The following is a 20,825-nucleotide window of genomic DNA, read 5'->3' as shown; positions in this document are numbered from 1 at the left end:
GGAAGAATGCGCACTAAGGGGTCGAGGCCAGGGCCAGGATGGGGCCCCAGACCCTCAGCTCTTGGTAGAGCTGTTGACCAGGGTCTGGGTCCATGGGCCACAAAGAGCGGGGGCTATGGGGTCACACAGGCATAGGAGCAAGTCTCAGCCTTCCCAGTTACCAGCTCTGGGACCTCAGGCCAGTCTCTTAACCTCTGTAAGGCTTGGTGGATGACCTTAGGAGCAAGTTGGAAGGAACCAGACTTTGAACCCAAGTCAGCCGAATGCCCAGTTTTTTCCACCACTACCTGTCATTGTTTATCAGTGTGGGAGTGAGCTCCCTGTCACAGGGGGTGTGCAGATTAGAGCCCGGGGCAGGGTGTTGGAGAAGACAATGTCTAAAAGTCCTCTTACCCGGGAGACTCCGCTATCTCCCTCCAAAACCCACTTTGAGGGAGTCGTGAGGATTCTGTGATCCAAGTCCTGACACTGAACTCTGCTCCAGTGAGTGGGACTTGAGAGCTCGGCAGACCCGGCCTCGAATCCCAGCTCCTCCCCTGACCTCGGGCAGTTGATTCGCCCTCTCTGAGGCCCCCGTGTTTCCTCTATAAGATGGGTCAGCAACAGAACCGACCTCTGGATGGCTGTGGGGATAGAATCCCTTTGCCAGCACCTCGAGTGGTAAGCACCTGGAAGGGCAGTGGTGTGTAGCAAGGGCTGGGCACACATTCACTCCCTTTCCATCCCTTTTTCACAAGAGCTGCGATTAGCCAGATTTTCTGTCCCCTGGGGCTCCTCCCAGCCAAGCCAGACGCCCAACCTGGCTGGGAGGCAGCCCCGGCTGTGACTGCAAACATCTTCCTGGGGAGTGGCTACAAGAGAACAGATCTGTGGCTCAGACAGAAACCCACACCTGCCTGCAGCAGGGTGGGCTGGCCCGCGTTCATTTGGGGAAGGAGGGGGCAGGACTGAGGCACCCACAGGACAGAGGACGAGCTGCAGAGTGGCCCAGAGCAAGGGTTAGGCTGTGCACTGCCCTCGCGCCTCTCCCTGCACAGCGGAGCTGGGGAGGGAGAGTGGCTGGGGCCCCTTTGCTTCCTCCTCCTTCCAGGGAGGAAAGGTTAATCCTGTTTTCCCCCAGCCAACCCCAGCTTCTGCCTGAGCTCTCTGGTGATCCGGGGGATAGCAGAGTCTCCCAGGTAAGAGGGATTTTAGATACTGTCTCCTCTAACATCGTGTCCTGGCCCTGACCTGCATACCCCCTGTGACAGGGAGCTCACTCCCACACTGATAAATAGTGACAGGTAGTGGTGGGAAAAAAATGGGCCTCTGGCTGACTTGCATTCAAATTCTGGCTTCTCCACATACTAGCAGGGCAACCACAGGCTATTTCCTTATTTGTTAAATGAGGAAAATAGCTTTCACTATTACTGCTGCTGCTGCTGTTGTTGAGGTTATTACTATAATTATAGATCTCATAATGTTCCTCCCAGCGAGGCTTTGATTCCCAGGAGGAACAGGGTGCCGTGTGATTCAGGCCAAGCCCTTGACACCTCTGGGCCTCCGCTCCACTCCCAGAGCTGTCCCTTTCCAGGAAGGTTAATGCCTCAGGTAGAGACAGAGGCCAGGGGCCAGAAGCCATCTCTCAGGAGGGCCCAGATGCCCACCGTCAGCTCAGCTTCTGTCCCGGCTCTCGTGACCTGGGATGCCCTACATCCTAACCTGTGTCCGTCTCCGCCAGGCCCCTGTCCATGAGTCGGGCGGTAAGTCTAACACGTGGTCTGACAGTGTCCATCTGAGACTGAGGCCCAGAGAGAGGAAGGGGCTTTCCTGGGGTCACACAGCAAGTCGGTAGCAAAACCAGGACTTGCACCCACACCCTCTAATCAAACCTCATCTTGAACCCGTGAAAATTCTGAGCCTCGTATAAGCTGCCTATTATGAGGAAGGGATTGAATCCAGGTTTCCCAGGCCCTTGCTCTGCGCCCATGCCCCTGGGGAGCCTGCAGCCCCCTCTGGAGGAACCAGGTATTCTGAGCACTTACTACATGCCAGGTGCTGAGCTGCCCGTGTGTGTTATCTCCTCCTGCCTTGAGGGGGAGATTTCTCGTCCCCATTTCAGAGATGGGGTAACTGAGGCTCAGCAAGGAGCAACCACTTGTCCCTGAGACACAGCATTTCCTGAGCAGCACTGTGCCTAATGCTGGACCCCAGATAGATTCTGGGCCAGGGCCTGAGACACTGGGCATAAGACTCCCAGCCTGTGGTCTCCTGGCCCAGGGTGATTTCATCAGAGTGGTGCTATTTAAGGCTGCAGCGTCGAGTTGAAGCAGCTGATAAGAAGAATTGTCACTTTTTCTGGTTCAACTATTAATTGAAATTTTCCTTGTTCAATATTTAAATGATTTCTCCATGTTCCTTTTTCTCATCCCTCATATCCCTTATGCCCAGACGCTTCCCTGGCCCCCTTGTGTGCCTGGTCCCCTCGCTCCCAGGCTGGGGCGGGTCAGCCTCCTTCACAGGATCCTCTTTGTCTCCCCATCACGGCCTCTCTGGCCCCCTGCAGAACAAACACCACACTGTTCTCCTTGGTGGACCCCAGGGGACCCCATCCCATCTGTGTCTCTGTGGGAGGCCCATGGAGGGGACACAGGGGGCAGTGGGTGGAACCCTGGAGGGAATACCAGCTGCTAATGTGCTAAGGGACCTTGGACAAATCACTTCCCTTGCAGGGCCTCAGTGTTCCCATCTGTGCAGTGCGGGCAAGAGGGGATTCTGCCTGCCCCAGGGGCCTCTGAGTTCTCAAAAGACCAAGAATCCTGTCTCAGAGGTCAGACCTGAACCCAGAACTCCAGGGAACAGCTGCCCTGTCCTTGCCCCCCTCCTCATGTGAGCTGGGCCAGATTAGCTGCACATCTGGCTGGAGAGGGGGCTGTTCCACATATCTGGCCACGTGTAGACCCTCCCCAGGTCGTCCGTCCTCTGCCAGTTTCCCCTAAGGGCTGTGGTCCACAAACTGCTTCTGCCCCACGTGTGCTCTGGGAAGGGCAGGTGACACAGTCTGAAGACCTGGCTGTGGGGACTTGGCCACGTGTCTCTTGGCTCTGCCCTCAGTTTCTGCATCCGTGGAATGGGTTGGCTGGCTGAGCCCCAAGGTTTCTTTAAACAGGGTTTAAATGCACCACCAGCCCCACTCCAGGATGGTAGGGCCCCTAGCCAAATCCACCCTGCTACGCCCTGCGCAGAGCCATCTCAGCAGGCACACTGCACTGGGTGACCCACCTGAGGGTGGGGGTACACAGGAAGTGCGAGGTGGAGGGAGCCCCCGCTTGTGCAGGGCTCTGGGCAGCCCCGCCCTCCTGGTTCCCAGCCCGAGGGAGACCCCTACTGTCCACTGTGCTAGTCCCTTTTTCCTATTCCAGGGACCCCGAGGACCAGATGGACCAGCTGGGGAGCAGGGGTCCAGGGGTCTGAAGGTACCGGCTCCCGTGGCCTACCCTTCCTCTCACCTCCCGCACTGGGCCGGGAACCCAGGCTCACAGCCTCCTCAGTGACAGGCCCCTTGGGGACGGCAGGGCATCCCGGAGAAGCTGCAGCGCACGTTCCTGAGGGCTCATCCGGCCACTCTTCCTGAGGCCGTCAAGCCCCCAGCATGGGGGCAGGGAAGGGAGAATGAGCGGTCAGGCTGAGAGAGGGAAAGCACGTGAATGAGAGAGAGTGAGGGGGCGTCACGCGTGGCCTCTGACCCCCAAGCCCCTCCCGGGCCCCTGAGAGCCGAGACTGCTTCTGACCCCTTCAGGCCCCGGGGGTCCTTGGTTCTCGGCCCAGAGCCCCTGGTGACTATGGCGAGCCACTCCCCTGAGTTTTCCCGTCTGCGCACTGGGGAGGGGGTGGATGCCATGACCCCACGGGTTCCTTATATCTCCCGTGGGAGCGGGTGTCCCTTCTCCATGAAGGGTCCTCCCCAGCACCCTCCGCCAACCTCATGCTTTGCTTCCTGCAGGGCCCTGCAGGACTACAGGGCAGACCAGGCCAGCCTGGGCAGCAGGTATGTCAGGCCAAGGCTGCCAGCCCCTCTCCCCACTCCCTGCTTTGTCACACGTGCTTCTAACAAACCCCAAATGTGCTTCCAGGGCGTGGCTGGCGAGCGAGGGCACCTGGGCACACGAGGCTTTCCTGTAAGTAGCACCGGTTCATGAACTTCTCTCCGTGGGACTTCGCGGGGAGAAAATAGCCACTTTAGCCAAGTTCCCATCCTGCTGTGGAAATCCCGAAGGTTCTAGCTGCCCACTCCTGCCCTGAAGACTCTCCAGTATGTCTCGTCCCCTCTGGAACTCAGTCTCCCATGTGTCACAGGGCAGAGGGTGGGGTCGGACCCTCATTTGCTACGACAGCTTGGCTGAGACCCAGGGGACAGGCAGGGTAGAGAAGGCCATGGAGGGGCTAAGGTCACCTTTGTTTGTCCCTGCAGGGCATCCCGGGTCCCTCCGGCCCCCCAGGTACCAAGGGCCTCCCAGGAGAACCGGTAAGTGCCCTTTCCCTCTATCTTTGCATCTTTGCCCCTGGCAGGCTGGTCTCAGCTGGGTCACCCACCTGGGGGTGTGGGTCCTGCAGTCAGACAAGGAGAGGGGTTGGAGAGGGACAGTGCCGGGCCTCTACCGCCCCGGGGGCGGGTCAGGGAGAGCGCACTGGCCGGGTGCTGGGTTGAGTCTAAGGTCCCTTGCCTTCCAGCCTCAGTTTTCATGCCAGTAAGATGGGAATAATTGTTCCTACCTTTACACCCTGTTGTGAGGATGAAATAAGAAAATGTGTATAGAGTGCTTAGCACAGTGAAAAGCAGAGGGAACGGAGTCCTTCAGGTCTCCGAAGGAGGGAGGGCAACATGAGAATAAACTAACACGCTGAGTGGGCACTACAGAGTCCAGCGTGCCCGGAGTGGAGAGAGCTGGACCTCAGGGAAGGCAGGAAGAGGTCGCAGGGGCCAGTCACCCAAAGCTGCGGACGCAGTTTGCTCTTTGTCCCAAAGGCAATAGTGAGCTCTTGAGAGGTTTGAAACAGAGGGGCCCTGCAGAAGATCTGGCGGGAAGGGTGGGTTTGGGAGGACATCCCGTGTGTTGGGGAGCCCTGTGAGGAGGCTGTGGAGGGTGCGTCTAGTGATGGAGAGGTGAGCACCATCTCGGGGCCCAGGAGGAGGAAGCTGGGTGGGGCAGGGGGAGGACTGGAGGCCGCGCTGTAGCCCCACATCTGGAAGCTCAGGTGGACGCCCTTTTGAACAATGGACTGACCAAGAGTGGGTGAAAGGTCATTCCAGGCAGAGGGAACAGAGTGAGCAAGGCTTGGGAGCCAGAAGGCTTCTGAGCAGGGGAGGCCGCCCTGGGTCTTAGGTAGATGGGTTGGCGGGAGTGCACTGGACAGCGGGTGCGGGGAGAGCTGCAGGTACCAGGACCCTCAGCGAGGGGTGGGTGAGGGCATGGGCTTCAGAGTCCCGGATTCCACGGGTTCTCTCCCTCACCCGCCCCTCCAGACTGCATTATTGAGCCTTAGACCCCAAAGAGGGCCCAGGCTGGCTTCTCCCAACTGTCTGTGTGTCTGTCTATCTTCCAGGGCCCTCAGGGACCCCAGGGGCCGATTGGCCCTCCAGGAGAGATGGGACCCAAGGTGAGTGCGGAGGACCCTTGTTTGTCCCGTGGTGCTGCTGGGGAGGTATCAGCCCCTCCCGGCCCTCCTCCTCTGGGGTCCCTGTCCTGTGTACTGCAGAGACTGATGGGGAGAGGCCCTGGCAGAGAGGATAGATCCACCGTGATGCCATGGGGTGAGGGGCTGGGCTCCCAATCCCAGGGGCAGCGGGTGGGATGCGGCTGTGCCAGGACAGGCATGGGGGTTGGCAGTGCCTCTTTTTCGGCACCATGGAGAGCAGCAATGCCCCCTGCCCTGACCCTGCTGGGACTTCACCCCGACACAGAGGTTTGACGGCAGAAGCAGTCCTCTTAAGGTCATGCAGCAAGGAGCTTGGAAGGGGCCTCAGACACCCGTGCCCTACCCAGACCAGAGGAGAAAACTGAGCCCCAGGGTTTATGCAGGGGCTGCAGCCATGCCAATGGTGTTAACTCAGGATCCCTCCCGCCCTTGTCATCCTGGCCCAGCTGCAGAGAGAAGGGCTGGGATCCCTCGGCCCTGAATGCAGCATCCATTGGCTTCCTCCTCTGCTGTTACGTGAATCATGAAATTTTCCTCCGCATGCTTGCCAATGGGCTCCTACTGGGTAAACCACACTCATGGAGAGGGAGGGGCTCCAGCAGTCTCTGGGCAGCCCCGACACTCAGCAGCTAGAGCCCGATCACCCCCATCTGCCTAGTCCCAACTCTAAGCTCCCAGAAGGCTGCAGCCTGCTCCCAGCTCTGTGTCTCTCACGCTGAGTGACCTCGGGCACGTCCCTTGCCGTCTCTGAGCCTGCCTCAGTTATCTCCTCCCTTACAACCAGGGGCCAGCCCTTGCTCTAGGAAGGACCAATGGCATTTTCTTGCAGGGGCCACCAGGTGCAGTGGGAGAACCAGGCCTTCCTGGGGAAGCTGGAATGAAGGTAAGGTGGGATGCAAGAAGAGAAAAATGGCTTGTTGAAACCAGCTCCCAGCTGGCGGCCCCATCGTCTCCATGGAAGAGAAACAGGCCTTTCTTGTGCCCGGGATAATGGGTTCTCTGTGCTCCCGGCTGGGGAGCAGGGCCTGGCCATGGCCACAGCGGATGGCCCAGCCAGCCCGGAGCCCCCATCCCTGCCCCCTGTCTGGCAGTGTTTTCTCTGGCACCTGCCCCACGCTGGGACGGCCATACCTCCTGGCCTCCTGCGATACCATCTGCATTTCAGCACTGGGGCCCCTCATTACCTGCAGGGAAACAGGAGCCCATTGATCCCTGGGCTCTGGGGAGAGACCCCTCCCCGCGCTGCTGTTGGAAGAGGACCTGCTCCCTATGCAGGCCCCGGAGGCCTGGGACTGTCAGTCTTGACTTAGTTCCAGAATCCTTTGCTTGAATAATGCAGGAAACCAACCCATATATAAAACAGGTAGTAACGGGATGGTTCTGGCCACGGCGGGGCCGGGGGTTCGGAGCCCTGCCCCCTCTTGTGCCCTCAGACACCAGAGGGGAGAGAGTGTAGCTTGGAAATCCCCACGTGAGAAAGACCCTTCTGGGGTCTTTTGGAGGAGCTGGGTGACATTTATTCTGGTTCCTTTAGGGCCTCTTCCTTCTTTGGGTTTCTCTCCAAGGTTCTCAGGGAGGGAGAGAAAAGAAGGTGGTCAGCCTCAGAGTTGCCACCTCTGCATCCGATATTCCCTGGAGCCAAACTACCCAGGTTTGGATCCTGAAGCTGTCACTTACTAGCCTCGTGAGCTTGCGCTGGTTACTTAACCTGCGGTCCCTCAGTCTCTTCCTTTGTAAAAGAAGAGATCTCTCCTGGCAGGGTTGTTGTGACAATTAAATGTGTAAAATGAAAAGGCACTTAGAACAGCACTATGTAAGCGTGAGCTGAGCTGTGATGGTGGTGGTGATCCTGACCTGTCCAGGGCTTATTGGGAACAGGGGCTCTGGGTGGCATTTGACAATTTCTCTCTGGTCCTGGGGAGAAAGAGCTTCCTCGGCTCCACTTCCCACTCCTCCCGCGTCAGAACCAGTGAGAACAAGAAGGTGAGGGCTGGGGCTTCCCTGGTGGTGCAGTGGTTGAGAGTCCGCCTGCCGATGCAGGGGACACGGGTTCATGCCCCGGTCTGGGAAGATCCCACATGCCGCAACAGGAGAGGCCACAACAGTGAGAGGCCCGGGTACCACAAAAAAAAAAAAAAAAGAAGGTGAGGGCTGGGGCTGGTCCCACCCCTCCACCCATGGACTTGTGTTTGGCTTCTTCTAGGGTGACCTTGGGCCTCTGGGCACCCCTGGGGAGCCGGGCCTCATTGGGCAGCGGGTAAGTCGAAGCAGATTCATTCTCCCTGGAAAGTCCCACCCCTCCCTGGCTGTCTGGAGTGGGGGAAGGGCTTTACTCAGCTTCCCTGAGCCTCAGTTTCCTCAACTGCAGAAACAGACTGTGAATCTCTGCAGCCTCATCCAGTCTCCCTTGGCGGGCCAGCATTTCCACAAGGCAAAGGCGCTCCTCAGAGAAAAGCACTCTGTGGTCAAAATGTTTGAGATTCTGCGTGCTTGGGGTTCCCCCTTACGCATTAGCAGTAGCATTTTCAAGGCTCTGAGAAGGACTGCAACCAAGAAATTGGGGTTTGGGGAGGGTTAATCCACAGTCTCCAAACTTATTTGACCTCCAAGTGCTTTTATTGAAAAACACCTGTTACCATCCCTAAAACTGTTCCATGGAAGGTTATCTGAAAGGTTATCTTCCCCTTTACCAAAAGAAACCCACAGAGTTTGGCTTCCTCTGAGCAGGTTTGGGATGCCTCTGTGTCCACCTGTCTATGCTCTGTGCCTGATTTATAAGATCCCTGTCTGAATGGAGACCCCAGGGTGCTGTGAGAGATACGGAGCAGACATCCTCTAGCATCTTTCGGATGGGGAAGGTGCAGCCCAGGAGTGAGGGAGAGTTAGTGTGGGGGGGCTTGGCTCACGGAGACACCAGGCCCCCAATCCAACTTCTCATTTTTCCCTTTTTCCGATGCCTCATGTTACTCCCTGCCCAAAGTTAAGAGGCTCCTCAAATTGAGTTAAGACATAGAATGAGAGGAGAGGGCCACAGGGCAAGAGAGCATGAGCACGGAGCTTGAAGTCTTCAGATGGCAATCTTGTCTGTCAATGAAGATTGAGCAGTATAGTTTCTTGGAGTGCCATGTTAAGAAGGATCCTGAGGCTCCTTCTGGGCTCACTAGGAAAGAGAATGATGTGCACTCACTTGATGCCCATTTGTGTGCCAGGCACTTCACAGCAGTGAGTATCAGAAGGCACTGTCCTCATGGAGCCACATTCTAGTAGATAGATTAGTGATGTCTGCCATGGGCACAAGAGGGGTGGAATCTACACACCTGTCCTCCCATCTTTGCCATTCCTGCATCTGATGACTTCTGAGGCCCCTTCCAGCTCAGATGCTGAACAGCTATGAAAAAGCAGAGAGAGACACAAACTTAACTTGACAGCCATTTAGGTAACTGAGGCATCCAAGGGCGTCTTTGGAGCTAGAAAGGCAAGCAGGGAACCTGGCTGAAGGTCAGATGGGATTCAGGGTCTTGGTATCATACCCACATTTGCTGGCAAGAAAGTCTGAGGGATGGCCTCACTTTCCTCATCTGAGAAATGAGATTCCACCAAGGCACTCCATGAGGGCTCACTCCAAATTCCAGGAAGAATATATCTAATGGCTACTATTTGTGGGTTGTTATACTGTGTCTCATAGATACCCTTAAAGAGTATCAGCCCCATTTTCAGATGAGAAAACAGACACCCATGGGGGCTAAGGAGTTTGCTTGTGGCCAGACTACCAGTGAATGGGAAGCCCAGTGGAGGCCTCGGGATCTGTCTGACGTCAAAACCTTTTCAACCAGTAGGCTGCTCTACATCCCCATTCCAACCAGCCCACGTAGACACAGGACCAGCACCTTCTAACTCGTGCAGCCCCTACCTCACCCCACCCTGCACACAGAACAGGCTGTGGCTTGGGGGTCTGCTCCACTGTTTCCTGGCTGTGCCAGGCATTCCAGGCCCCTACTGCCTGGAGATCAGGGGTTGGGGTCTTGTCCCAAGGAGGAGGAGGAAGTAAAACACACTGGGACCCCCTCCCCAGTAATGTCTCCTCATCTTTCCCCACTACCCTTTCCAGGGAGAGCCAGGCCTCGAGGGTGACAGTGGCCCTGCAGGGCCCGACGGGCTGAAGGTAAGCGTCCTTCTGGTGCAGAGTCTGGGGGGAGAGAATGTTCTGGAACTGCCTTCTCCCTCTGCTCCCACTGTCCTCCCATCCAAGACCTAAGTTTTCCCCCAGAAGCACCGTGTTCCCATAAGCTCTGAGGTCAGCCCTCCTGCTCCCAGGGAGAGCAGGATGGGTGGGGGTGAGCCCTGTCCAGCACCCACCCTCTACCCTGCTCAGGCAAGACCAGGGACCAGCCCCACCTTCCACTCCTCACTGCCACCCTTCTTGAAACCGCAGCTTCTCTTGGCTCAGGGTGGTACCTGAAGCCCTGCTCTGTGCCAGGCCCAGAGCCAGCAGCTTTGATATCTGTTATCTTCCAAACATCCTAAAAGATCAGGAGAACAGTAATCACCACCCATGACCCATAGCCACTATTTACGGAGAACAAGTCACATATGTATCAGGGACTGTGCTAAGCCCTTTGTATGTATCATCTCAGTTAGTGCTATGGGGTAAAAACCTGTCTTTGGATGAGGAAACTGAGACTCAGAGAGGTTAAACCGCTTGTCCAAGGACACACTGCTAGTAATTGGCACAGGCAAGACCCAAGCCTCGGCTACCTCTCTGCACCATGCGCCCATTCTAAAGGTGAAGAAACTGAGGCTCAGGCCGAGGTGTATTCATCTACAGTCTAGGGCTATGAGTGGGAAATCCAAAATTCAGACCCAGGGCTCACTGGCACCAAAACATATGGGCCTGACTCAGCCCTGCTACATTCCATAGATTCATCTGTCAGCCACAGATGCTGGGGCCTTAAGGAGGCGCCAGGGCTCCCCTGAACCCCTGGGCAGCTTCACTCTCTGACTTACCAGCCCTGGCCTAGTCCTAGACCATTGGGTAGGTTTTCCCCAGGGCTGACCTGTCAGCTGCTCAGCTCAGGATCCCAAGTGCCACATCCCAGCATTCCCTTTGTCACCCATTGACTCTCCATGTGACCTCAGATAAGCACCCCTCTTATCTGAGCCTCTATTGCCCCATCCCTAGACCTCCACCCACATGATTGCCCTGGGTCCGGGGCTTCCCCACCTCCCAGGATGCCTCTGTGACAAGCCCCTGGCTGGCTTCCCATCAGCCTGTGTTTTGCTTGCAAGGTCGAGAGCACCCCCTGTCTTCCATCTGTCTACTTTCTCTCACCTCCAGCCCTGCTGTATCCCAGGGTATAACTGGGTCTGGCTCCGGAGACCCAGAGCACTTGATGGCTTCTCCACACCCTTTGCCAAATGTCTGCATGAATCGTGATGAATGCTGACGAACATTCTGGCTAAAATGCTTTGTGTACTCACCATACTTGCATCACCTGCCTTAAGAGCTTTACATGAATTAACCCATTTAATCCTCCCAGTAATCCTCTGAGCTGGATTCATTACCATCCCCACTTGACAGATGAGGAAACCGAGGCAAATGCGGGGACCTCCTTCACTTCTGGGCAGCCACCTTTCTTCTCCTTGGAATCTTTGCTGAGGTGGGATGGGAGGGGGTCTTCCAGACTTGGGTGTCTCACACAGTCTTTCCTGCTCACTTGTCATGGCTCCTCGGTCCTGGCTACTTCCTCTCACTCCCTCCAAAGCCAGTGCTACCCTAGACCTTGGGCCAGAGTAGTCCGGCAGACGTACAGCATCTTCCCAGGTCCTTGTGTGAATCCAGGAGAGAATCTGTTTCCTTTATGGTGTTTGTCCAAGCATCACCTTCATGGTGAAAACAACCTCTTGGACATGCACAGCACTTTATAGTTTATGCTGATTATGTCTTTTGAGATAACCAGCTGATGGTGGCAACAGTGGTGGTGATTCCTAGTAATAAGTAATGTTTATCCAGCGCTCCTGCACTAGATGCTATGCTAAGCTATCATTTACATGGATTATCTCTTTCACTCCCCACAGTAACCCTTTGGTGCTTATTTTGCAAATGAGGAAAGTTGCCCAAGTCACACAGCTATTGAGAGGTGGCAGCAAGACATGAACCCAGGGGTGAGGAAGGTGTTGTGCCCTGAGCAGAGAACCTAGGAATTAGAAGGAACCAGAACCCAAGGGCTCACCCATGCTCTGCCATGGACTCACATGTGGTACTAGGAAGTCTATACTCTCTCTGGGCCTCAGTTTCCCCATCTGTAAGTAGGAGGGTTGAGCTAGGCAACTTGTAAGGCTCCTCTGAGCACTGACAGATGTCCTGGATTCTGGAATTCCCTAGCCCTCCACCCCCAGACCCCATTCTGCATGGGATCCTCAGGGTCGCCCACCCCAGCTGTGTGGGAGCCCAGGCTCTGGGGGTCTGCGTAGTCCCTGGAGCCTGTGCCCCTGCAGGGCCCAGGCTAGGGCCCCTCACAGAAATCCAGCTCAGCCACCTGGAACGGGTTGCCTGCCTCTGAGAGCTAGGAGAGCAGGTGGCCAGGTTGACAGGCCAGAAGGGGAATCCTGGAGCCAAGAGAGCCTGCAAGTGGGGCATCAGGGCCAGCCCCGTCTCCCTGCCAGGCTGAGTTTGGAATATGAGAATCTCCGTGCGAAGGGACCTCAGACGCCAGCCTGTCCGACCCTTTCCTGGTGCCCAGATCTGCTCTGCACTGGCCCACATCTCAGCTTGGAGCTTCCCTTCCTCATCTGTGTCATCTCTGGACACCTCTCATTGGGACGTCCTCCTGGACCAGAGCTAGAAACTACCCCGGCAACCCTGCGCCCCAGCTGCTCACGCCCAGAACCTGGGGCCCCAGCGGGACCAGCCTGCGGGCTGCGCTCTCCGCGGTCCGGTTCCCAGGCTCCCGCTGCTCGCCCTGGGCACCCTGCTCTTTCTCCTGGATGCACACCAGCTTATCAGTGTCCCTCATAAAGTGTGGCACCGGAAAACAAAAATGGCAAAGACGCTCTCTGCCTCTCTGAGCCTCTCCTCTGCCCACCCCTTCCTCCTACCCGTAGCTTCATACCCTTTCCTGGGGGCCTCTCTGTACCATCCCAGCTCAGCCACCTGCAGACTGGCCACAAGCCCCAGTGGAGGTGGCCTTGTGATGGGCGCTGCCCCGCTCCTCCCCCACCCACTGCCCCTGCTGCACCCCCTGCTCTGCGCATGGGGCCGAGGGCAACAGCCCATGCCCCATCCTGGCACAGCCTAGCCTGCCAGAACACGGCCTGGAATGGCAAGTGCTATGTAAGCGTTTGCTGCCACCCACTCCACAGGGGGAATGTACTGCAGCCAGCAAGAATGCGCATGATGCAGGGCAGACAGCAAAGGGAGCGCGTACTCACAGTCAACAGAGTAAGACATTAAAAAAAGAAAAAAATAGGTGGAAACATGCCGTGCAGTTGGATTATGCCTTTAAAGCTAAATTTACTAACTAACGTCATTGCTGTGGAACAGTTGTTCCACTGCTCTGAGCCTGGTATGTAGCAATCGAAATGATTACCTTTTACTTATTATTGTCCACGGTTTTGCGTAAGTGAGGGTTGAAAATACAACTCAGAAACATGGAAAGAGTTTGTTCCAAGAGGTAGACTCTGGTGAATGTTTTCCTTTATAAAAATTTCCTTCAGCTTCTTGGGACACCCCTGGCGGTCCAGTGGTTAGGACTCCACGCTGCCACCGCAGGGGGCGCGGGTTTGATCCCTGGTCGGGGAACTAAGATTTCTGCATGCTGCGCGTGGCGCAGCCAAAAAAGCAAAAAGAGAAGGAAAAAAAAAGTTAAAAAAAATTTCCTTTGGCTTCTTAAGACTCTTGTCCTCCCAGTGTGTCTACAGCGTTGGGGAGAAATCGTCCTATTCTCCCAACCTGTTTCTTTCCTGTAAACTCCACGGGGTGGGCGTGGTCAGGGTCGTCTCTTCTCTCTCAGCAGCTCCCTCCATGGCCCAGGCATGGACACTAGAAACTGTCACGTGCTGCGTGCTGTCTCTACCAGGCTGACCCCTTTGGCAGAACCATCAGGGGAATCCAGGGGCAGGTCTGCCGTGGACATCCAGATGGAGGCCTGAGGTTTGGCGCCTCTGATGGACTTGGTGACATTTATTCTCTCTTTCTCTCTCTCCCCTCCTCATGCCTTCCCAACCCAGGGGGACAGGGGTGACCCCGGGCCCGACGGTGAACGTGGCGAGAAGGGCCAGGAGGGACTGAAGGGTGAGGACGGGCCGCCCGGCCCCCCTGGCATCACTGGCGTCCGGGTGAGTGTGCACAGCTGTGTGCCAGCACTTGGGGCTCCTGAGTGAGAATAACACTTGGGCCTGTTCAGGCAGTTGGGTGGGAGGTCTTTGGACAGCTGCCGCCAGAGGGTCTTGTGCTGTGATCCTTCCTTCACGTGAGAGTTTCACGGAGAACCAGCCTGACTGTGTCCCTCCCGGGCCTAACCTTCCCACGCGTCCCAAGTGCCCACAGGAATAACATGGGTCTCCTTAGCCTGGTTGCCGTGCCCTACACAAACCTGGCCCCTGCTGACCTCGTCCTGCCCACCCCCCACATTCAGCCACACTGAATTTAGCAGGAGAGGCACTGGCCCAAGTCTCCATCAGCAACTTGCTGTGTGACCTTTCACTTGCCCTTGCCCTCTCTGGGTCGCACCCTTGGTATGATGAAGGATTTGGAAGCATGTGCACTGAAATCATTTTGAGTTCCAGGGGCTCTTTCTCAGTGAACTTTTGAGCATCATGACTGTGGAATGGGCAGCAACGTGTGGCAGAAATAGCCCTGACCCAGAGTCCAAAGGCTGAGTTCTTGCTCGGGTACCCACTGCCAACGTGACTTTGAGCACATCACTGCCTCTCTCTGAGCCTTGGTTTTTTTTCATCTGAAGAGTTGGTGAAACTTTGGATAGAAAAGCACTTTATAAAATGCACCAGAAATATAAACAATTATCTATGAGTTTGGAGGAGGAACTGGCTGGAAGCTGGTGGTGGCGGTGATGGTGATGGTGGCGATAGTGATGATGGTGGTATTCTTGTGGGTGATGGTGATGGCAGTGGCAGTGGTGTGACAGTGGCTATGGTGATGGGGATGGTGTTGGCGGTGGTGGTAGCAGTGTTTATGCCTGTATTTTGCTGTCACTGCCAGTCCTCATCCACTGGAACTGGAAGGAGGTTCACTGGGGCCAGACTGAGTGTGTGCCAGGTGACAGAGGTGATGAGAGGCCTGTATTTGAGTCTCTTTGGCATCAGGGCTGCAGAACAAGAACCTCCCACTCTGTGGCCTGGAAACAGTGAAGGATTTAAAAATAGAATTTTATGAGCCATCAAAGCCTTTCCAGAGATACAACTGTATGGATGGGGGCCCAGCCAAGGTCTTCATTGTGGCCGCACAGCCTCACCCACTGGGTGCTCTAGCCCTTGCTCAGGGTCTCCCTCACCATCGGGGATGCCCTCAGCTGGAGAGGAGCTGTCAGAACAAGTGGCCAGCCGGCTGCCCGGTCCTGGGGGAGACTTCTGTCTCCCTGGCCCTGTACTGAATTCTTTGTCACTGACTTGCTTCTCCTTCTAACAAGAGATCAGCCATTGCCACCACCTCATTCCGCTGGTAAATGCCGCCAGCTCCTGTAATCATGATTCACAACTGCCCAAACAGGACCAGCCTAGGAAAAGGGGTGTCCCAGAAAGTAAGAATCCACATTTCATTCTACCTAGCTGGGTGACCCGTTGACAGGGTCTTCATCCCCTTGAGCCTGTTTCTTTAGCTCTAACATGGGATAAATAATCTCTTCCTCTCAGCCCTATGGCCAGAATTGGATGAGATATGATACGGAGTTCGGACATAGTGTCTGGCTCATCGTTGGGGCCATGATGATTATTTAGTATTTACTTACTGGAGGAGCAAAAGACCTTGAGATTGTCAAGTCCAATGCTGTCTGGTAGAAACAGAATAGGAGTTACGTGTGTAATTTAAAATTTTCTAATAGTTATACTTTTAAAAAGTAAAAAGAAATAGGTAAAAGTAATTTTAATAATATATTTAGCACAATCTATCCAAAATACTAACATATCAACATGTAATCAATATAAAAAATCATTAACAAGCTATTTTGCATCCTTTTTTTTTTTTGTAAGTCTTTGAAATCCAGCGTGTAATTTACACTTAGAGCACATCTCAATTCAGTTACTAAATTTTCATTGGAAATACTTGATCTGTATTTAGATTTCATAAAACATACAATTGAAAATGTAGATTCATATCCCAAGTTGTTCCAAAAATGTTAGAAGTTTTCCAATCATTGAATTACCAGTTTAAAATTTTAAAGTTAATTACAATTTAATTGATTAAAAATCCAGTTCCTCAGTCACAATAGCCACATTTCAAGTGCCCAGTAGCCATGTGTGGCTAGGGGCCACCATACTGGACAGTGCAAGGCTAGTTCAAGACCTTCGTATTGGAGGTGGGGAAACTGAGGCACAGAGAAAGGGAGGGACTTGTCCAGGGTCACGTGAAGACTCAAGCACCAGGATGCAGGGCACTCTGTGCTTGGTCCTTTCAGGGCCACTGTTCTTCCAACCCCTCCTCCATCACAATTAGTCAGTACTTCCTCTTAGAGTGCAATGCCTATTCCAAGGTGAGATTATCCCCTCCCTCATCCTGTAGCATGTGCCTCTGTTAATGAAGCCAAAGGGATTAAGTCAAACCAGCTCTTTAGTGCTTACCAAGAACATAGACACTTTTCCCAGCTCCCTCTGAGGTTTGGGCTTTGAGGGGACTGTCCTCTGCAGGCAGTCTGGATGTCCCTTCAGGTCAGAAACACTGCCCGCCCTACCCACTACGTCCCAACCCAGTGGGGCCTGGGGTTAGGACTCTCATCTCTCTTGTACTCCCTCGTGCACACTTACACTCACTCAGCCCCAGTGAACTGAGTTTCCCTGACAACTGTGGAGACAGTTGGGGCCCCTGGGGCAAGGCAGGGGAGAGCGGCACTTTGGGATGCCTTTGGGGGAGGGAACAGAGTGGCCTCTCGGAGGGCGTGGCCTGGGCGCCCCAGTGGGAGAGTAGGGAAGGGTGGCTGGCCTTCCTGTCACAAAGAGCCACTCTGAGGAACCCCCCCAGCCTCAACCCCTGAGGGAGGGGGCCCTGTCCGTGGGACATGGTCTCAGGGATTGTCAGAAGTGACACACAGCATCTCAGAGATCAGGGCATACCTAGGAAACCTCTCCTGCCTGCCTGTCATCAGTGGGCACCCTGGACACAGAATCAGACAGGTCTGCAGTTGAATCAGGGCTCTGCCTTGCACCAGCAGGACCCTGGGCAAGTCGATTCACCTTTAGGAACCTAGGCTGTCATCATCTACAGGAGGGGCTGTGAATCGGGCCTGAGGCTCAGGGTGGCTAGGAGGGTGGGACAGTGCCTGGCACATGGAGGGGGCTCAGTGCAGAGAGCTGCTCCCATTGGGACAGCCTGGGCACCAGCAGTAACCATGACAACAGTGATTTATCGAGCACTTACTTACCATGGACCAGGCACCTTGCAAGCATGATACTGTATCACCAGGTTGAATCCTCAGCTCTGTGAGGCAAATACGACCACTGCCCCCACTTTGCAAAGACACAGACCACAGGAGGTGTGGTCACGCTCAAGGTCACACGGGTATTGAGTGCAGAACCAATCTGAACCCAGGCGGTCTGCTTCCAGAGCTAGCGCTCCGATACTCTGTGGATCTGCCTCCGTATTCTCTCATTTCTCATCTTTCTCTCTCTTTCCCTCCTTTTCCTTTCAGGGTCCTGAAGGAAAACCAGGGAAGCAAGGCGAGAAGGGCCGCATGGGAGCCAAGGTAGGATTCCCCACCTCCTGCTTGGGTCCACCACGTCCCTGCCCCTGCAGCCCCCGCCCTCCCCTCCCCTCTGCTGGGGCCTGCTGACAGCCTGTCTCTCCTCCACTGCAGGGTGCCAAGGGCTACCAAGGACAGCTGGGTGAGATGGGCGTCCCTGGAGACCCCGGACCCCCTGGCACCCCAGGCCCTAAAGGGTCCCGGGGCAGCCTGGGACCAACGGTGAGAACTCTCTGGGTGTGTGGGGTAGGGGGTCGGGCATGGAGCAGAGGGGGCCGAGGGCAGAGAGGAAAGCATCGCCCACCTCAGCTCTCAGCTAAACGCCTGTGTCCACTGTCCCAGCCACTTCTTTGGAATCATGGATCCCTTTGGGAACCTACAGAAGCTATAGCCCCTCTCCCTGGAAAAGTACACATAACATAGTATTTCTGGCGATTTGAAGGGGTCTGTGGGTCTTCTGAAGCCCTTTATAACCCCCTATTATCAAGTCCTGCTATTGGGGTGTAGAGAGGGGACCACACCCTTGGGAGTATTTTTATTGAACAAGGAGTCTTCCCGCTGGAAAGAGGTTCATGGGGGTCACGGTGAAGCTGCGGCAGCCCCCTGGGTGACTCTGAGGGGGGCCCGGCCCGTTGCTGGCCTGCCCTGAAGGGAGGGTCCCTGAGGGGTTTTACTGCTGCAGGGAGAGGAGGGCCCCAACAGGAAGCAAGTTTGGGGGCAGACAAGGGTGATGCAGTGTCTCTGAGCTGCCAGTGCGTGCCAGTTAACAGCTGTGCTGGTTTGTGGCACTTGTAAGATTCCGTGGTATCAATGCTCCTACGGTGGCTGATTTCAAGCTGCCCATGCGATGTTATTGAATGCGGACTTGGGGAGGGATGGGTAAGAGAGCTCCACGATCTGGTAGAGTCGGCCCCCGAATCCGCGGGTTCACATCTGCAGAGGGTCCTGGCACCGATCCCCTGCAGATTCTGGATACCCAGGGATGTCTGTGTTTCCGCCACACAGATTCAGCAACTGGAAATAACCTCATGAGCATAGATAACAGTAAAGTGTAGTAAAATAACTAGGAAGGGATGAGTTTTGAATATTTGTCGTCTATGTTTTTAATATAATTAATTGATTTATCTGTAAGTTCATGTCATTTAATTTTTCACCACGGTTTTGTTTTATAATTGGCTCACCAAATTGGGGACAAGTTAGCAATTGGCTCTCATGAACCACTGGAGCTGGAAGAAGGAAGGGCTGGGCGGGGGGAGGAGTGCTCCGGAGAGGAGGGGACAGATGCCACTTGCTCTCCACCTGGCTCTCCAGCCTGGGTTCTGGGCAGAGTGGATGTGCCAGGCTGCTGGGCTGAACTGGGCTGGAGCCTGCGGGAGAGAGTTCCTGCCCGCGCTCCTGCCGTGAGAGTGGCGCTCTGTACCAACGTGGGTCTTCTCCTCTCGTAGGGTGCTCCAGGACGGATGGGGGCCCAAGGAGAACCGGGACTGGCTGGTTACGATGTAAGGAAATGTCACCTCCTCCTCTCCGGAACTCTGCCCTGCAGGCCTGGACTCAGGCCACCTCGGCTGCCGCGCCCACCTCCTCCTAGCTGAGGGCTGGCCCTCGGGCCACTGCAGGCAGATTCACGGTCTCCTTCGCCCCAGGGAACACCTGGGCCCACAGACCCGGGTGGGGTCGAGAACCACCTGTGGGCCAGGCAGGGGTGGGGTGGACAGAGGAGGACCTCCCTGCCAATCCCTGGCCTCGCTGAGTCCTTCCTTCCCGTGGTGGGTGCCGTGCACACCTCGTGTCTGAGCTTCACCACTGCTCTCTGCAGAAGGGATGGGTCTTGGCCCATTTTCACGTCCAAGTTGGCAACTCCCCCGCTTAGAGGCTGCTGAGCCAATCCCATGTTATACATCTGGGAGCCTAGGCCTCAGCGAGGCATGGGGCTTGCTCAGAAAAGGAAACTGAGGCTCAGGGAGGCTAAAGAATGTGTGTGCAAGGCCTGACAGCTTAAGTTTGAAGGTGAGATCCAGTGTCTGAAAGAGATACTGTAGGGAGAGGAGGAGAAGCAGAGGGCAAAGGAGAGGGAGACTGGAGAGTGGGTGCTGGGAGCCCAAGAGAGGAGTCTGCGTGTGCAGTTCTCACCCCAGCCTGGGGAAGCCCTCTGAGGCAAGCATTTTGCCCCCTGCCTCTGCCACATCCCAGAAGACACAGCTGGTTCTCCCGAGATCTGGTCCCAGGTCTGCTCCAAGATGGCATGAGCAGAGCCTTCAGCCACTCAAGCGGACACCCCTTAGAGGTGTGTCTGGGACCGACATGGCATGTCTGGGAGGCCAGGACTCAGAGAGGCACATGGCCTGCTCAGATTCACACGGCGAGTTGGAACAGAGCCGGGACCTGATCGTACAGCCCAGAGTGTTTCCGTCTTTGAGTTCTTGTCCTTCGTCACCTGTCCCTCCCGACTACTCCCTCCCCCATGCTCTCACCTCCTGCTGTCTTGTTTCCTGCAGGGACACAAAGGCATCATGGGACCCCTCGGACCTCCTGGACCAAAGGGCGAAAAGGTGGGTGTCTGGTCCTGGGCGGCAGCTGCTTTCTCATATCCGGGGCTGGCAGGAGCAAGCCCCTGGGCCACTGTGGCTAGGCTAGTGTGGGTTCACGGCAGGCTCATCCCTGCTCTCACACCTTGGCCAGCTAGGAGGCCAGTGTCACCCCAGCTGTGACCGGCAGGCAGGAGCCATTAGACCTACATTCAGCACAGGGATATTGGGTGTCGTCTCTGTGCCTGGCACCAGAACAGAAATGGACGCAGTTCCTGCCTTCCTGGAGCTTCTGGTTGAGCCAGGGGAAATGGACATCAGTCATGTAACAGTGCCATTCCATCATCTGTGTGAACGTGGGCATTGAAGCCTCACTTGTGAATGAGTTCACCCAGCGAGAGCCCAGGAGAGGGCTTAGGATGGAGAGTGAGAAGCACCTGCATTTCGAGGCCAGGAACCGCCCAGGCAGAGGGAAGACGTGTCCAGGTCCCATGCCTTGGCTCCAGATTCGGTAGAGGACAGGAACTGGTAGAAGGAACCTTGCTGATCACCGTGCCCCGCCCCACTATGCAGGTGGGAATGCGGGGGCCCAGAGCTTTGAGGGTCACATTGCAAGGCAGCACCAAGCTGGCCCAGGACCCAAGTCTCTGATTCCTACATTAGTGGCTCTGAGCCCCTCCTTCCTTTCCTCCCCCTCCCCCTGATGGCTCAGCTGCGA

General features: G+C 55.7%; 1 protein-coding gene across 6 annotated transcripts in view; it reads left to right on the top strand.

Annotated features, from left to right (window-relative positions):
• The window catches only part of COL27A1 (collagen type XXVII alpha 1 chain), a 145,652-nt gene that overhangs the window by 97,494 nt on the left and 27,333 nt on the right, over window positions 1-20,825 (top strand). For all 6 annotated transcript variants that reach the window (XR_014016173.1, XR_014016174.1, XM_081238098.1 and 3 more), the window contains 13 exons: window positions 3,402-3,455; window positions 3,983-4,027; window positions 4,113-4,157; window positions 4,451-4,504; window positions 5,584-5,637; window positions 6,506-6,559; window positions 7,880-7,933; window positions 9,785-9,838; window positions 13,903-14,010; window positions 17,532-17,585; window positions 17,697-17,804; window positions 19,028-19,081; window positions 20,078-20,131. Coding sequence is in view for 4 of the 6 variants with exons in the window: in XM_081238098.1 (XP_081094224.1) it covers window positions 3,402-3,455; window positions 3,983-4,027; window positions 4,113-4,157; window positions 4,451-4,504; window positions 5,584-5,637; window positions 6,506-6,559; window positions 7,880-7,933; window positions 9,785-9,838; window positions 13,903-14,010; window positions 17,532-17,585; window positions 17,697-17,804; window positions 19,028-19,081; window positions 20,078-20,131 (792 nt within the window). In the remaining 2 variants the exon portion in view is untranslated. The remainder of the gene's footprint in view (window positions 1-3,401; window positions 3,456-3,982; window positions 4,028-4,112; window positions 4,158-4,450; window positions 4,505-5,583; window positions 5,638-6,505; window positions 6,560-7,879; window positions 7,934-9,784; window positions 9,839-13,902; window positions 14,011-17,531; window positions 17,586-17,696; window positions 17,805-19,027; window positions 19,082-20,077; window positions 20,132-20,825) is intronic.

The sequence above is a fragment of the Mesoplodon bidens genome (genome assembly GCF_964165515.1).
Source record: "Mesoplodon bidens genome assembly, chromosome: 6".
NCBI lineage: Eukaryota > Metazoa > Chordata > Mammalia > Artiodactyla > Ziphiidae > Mesoplodon > Mesoplodon bidens.
The sequence above is the reverse complement of the archived record's forward strand: the minus strand, read 5'-3'. Positions and strand labels throughout refer to the sequence as shown.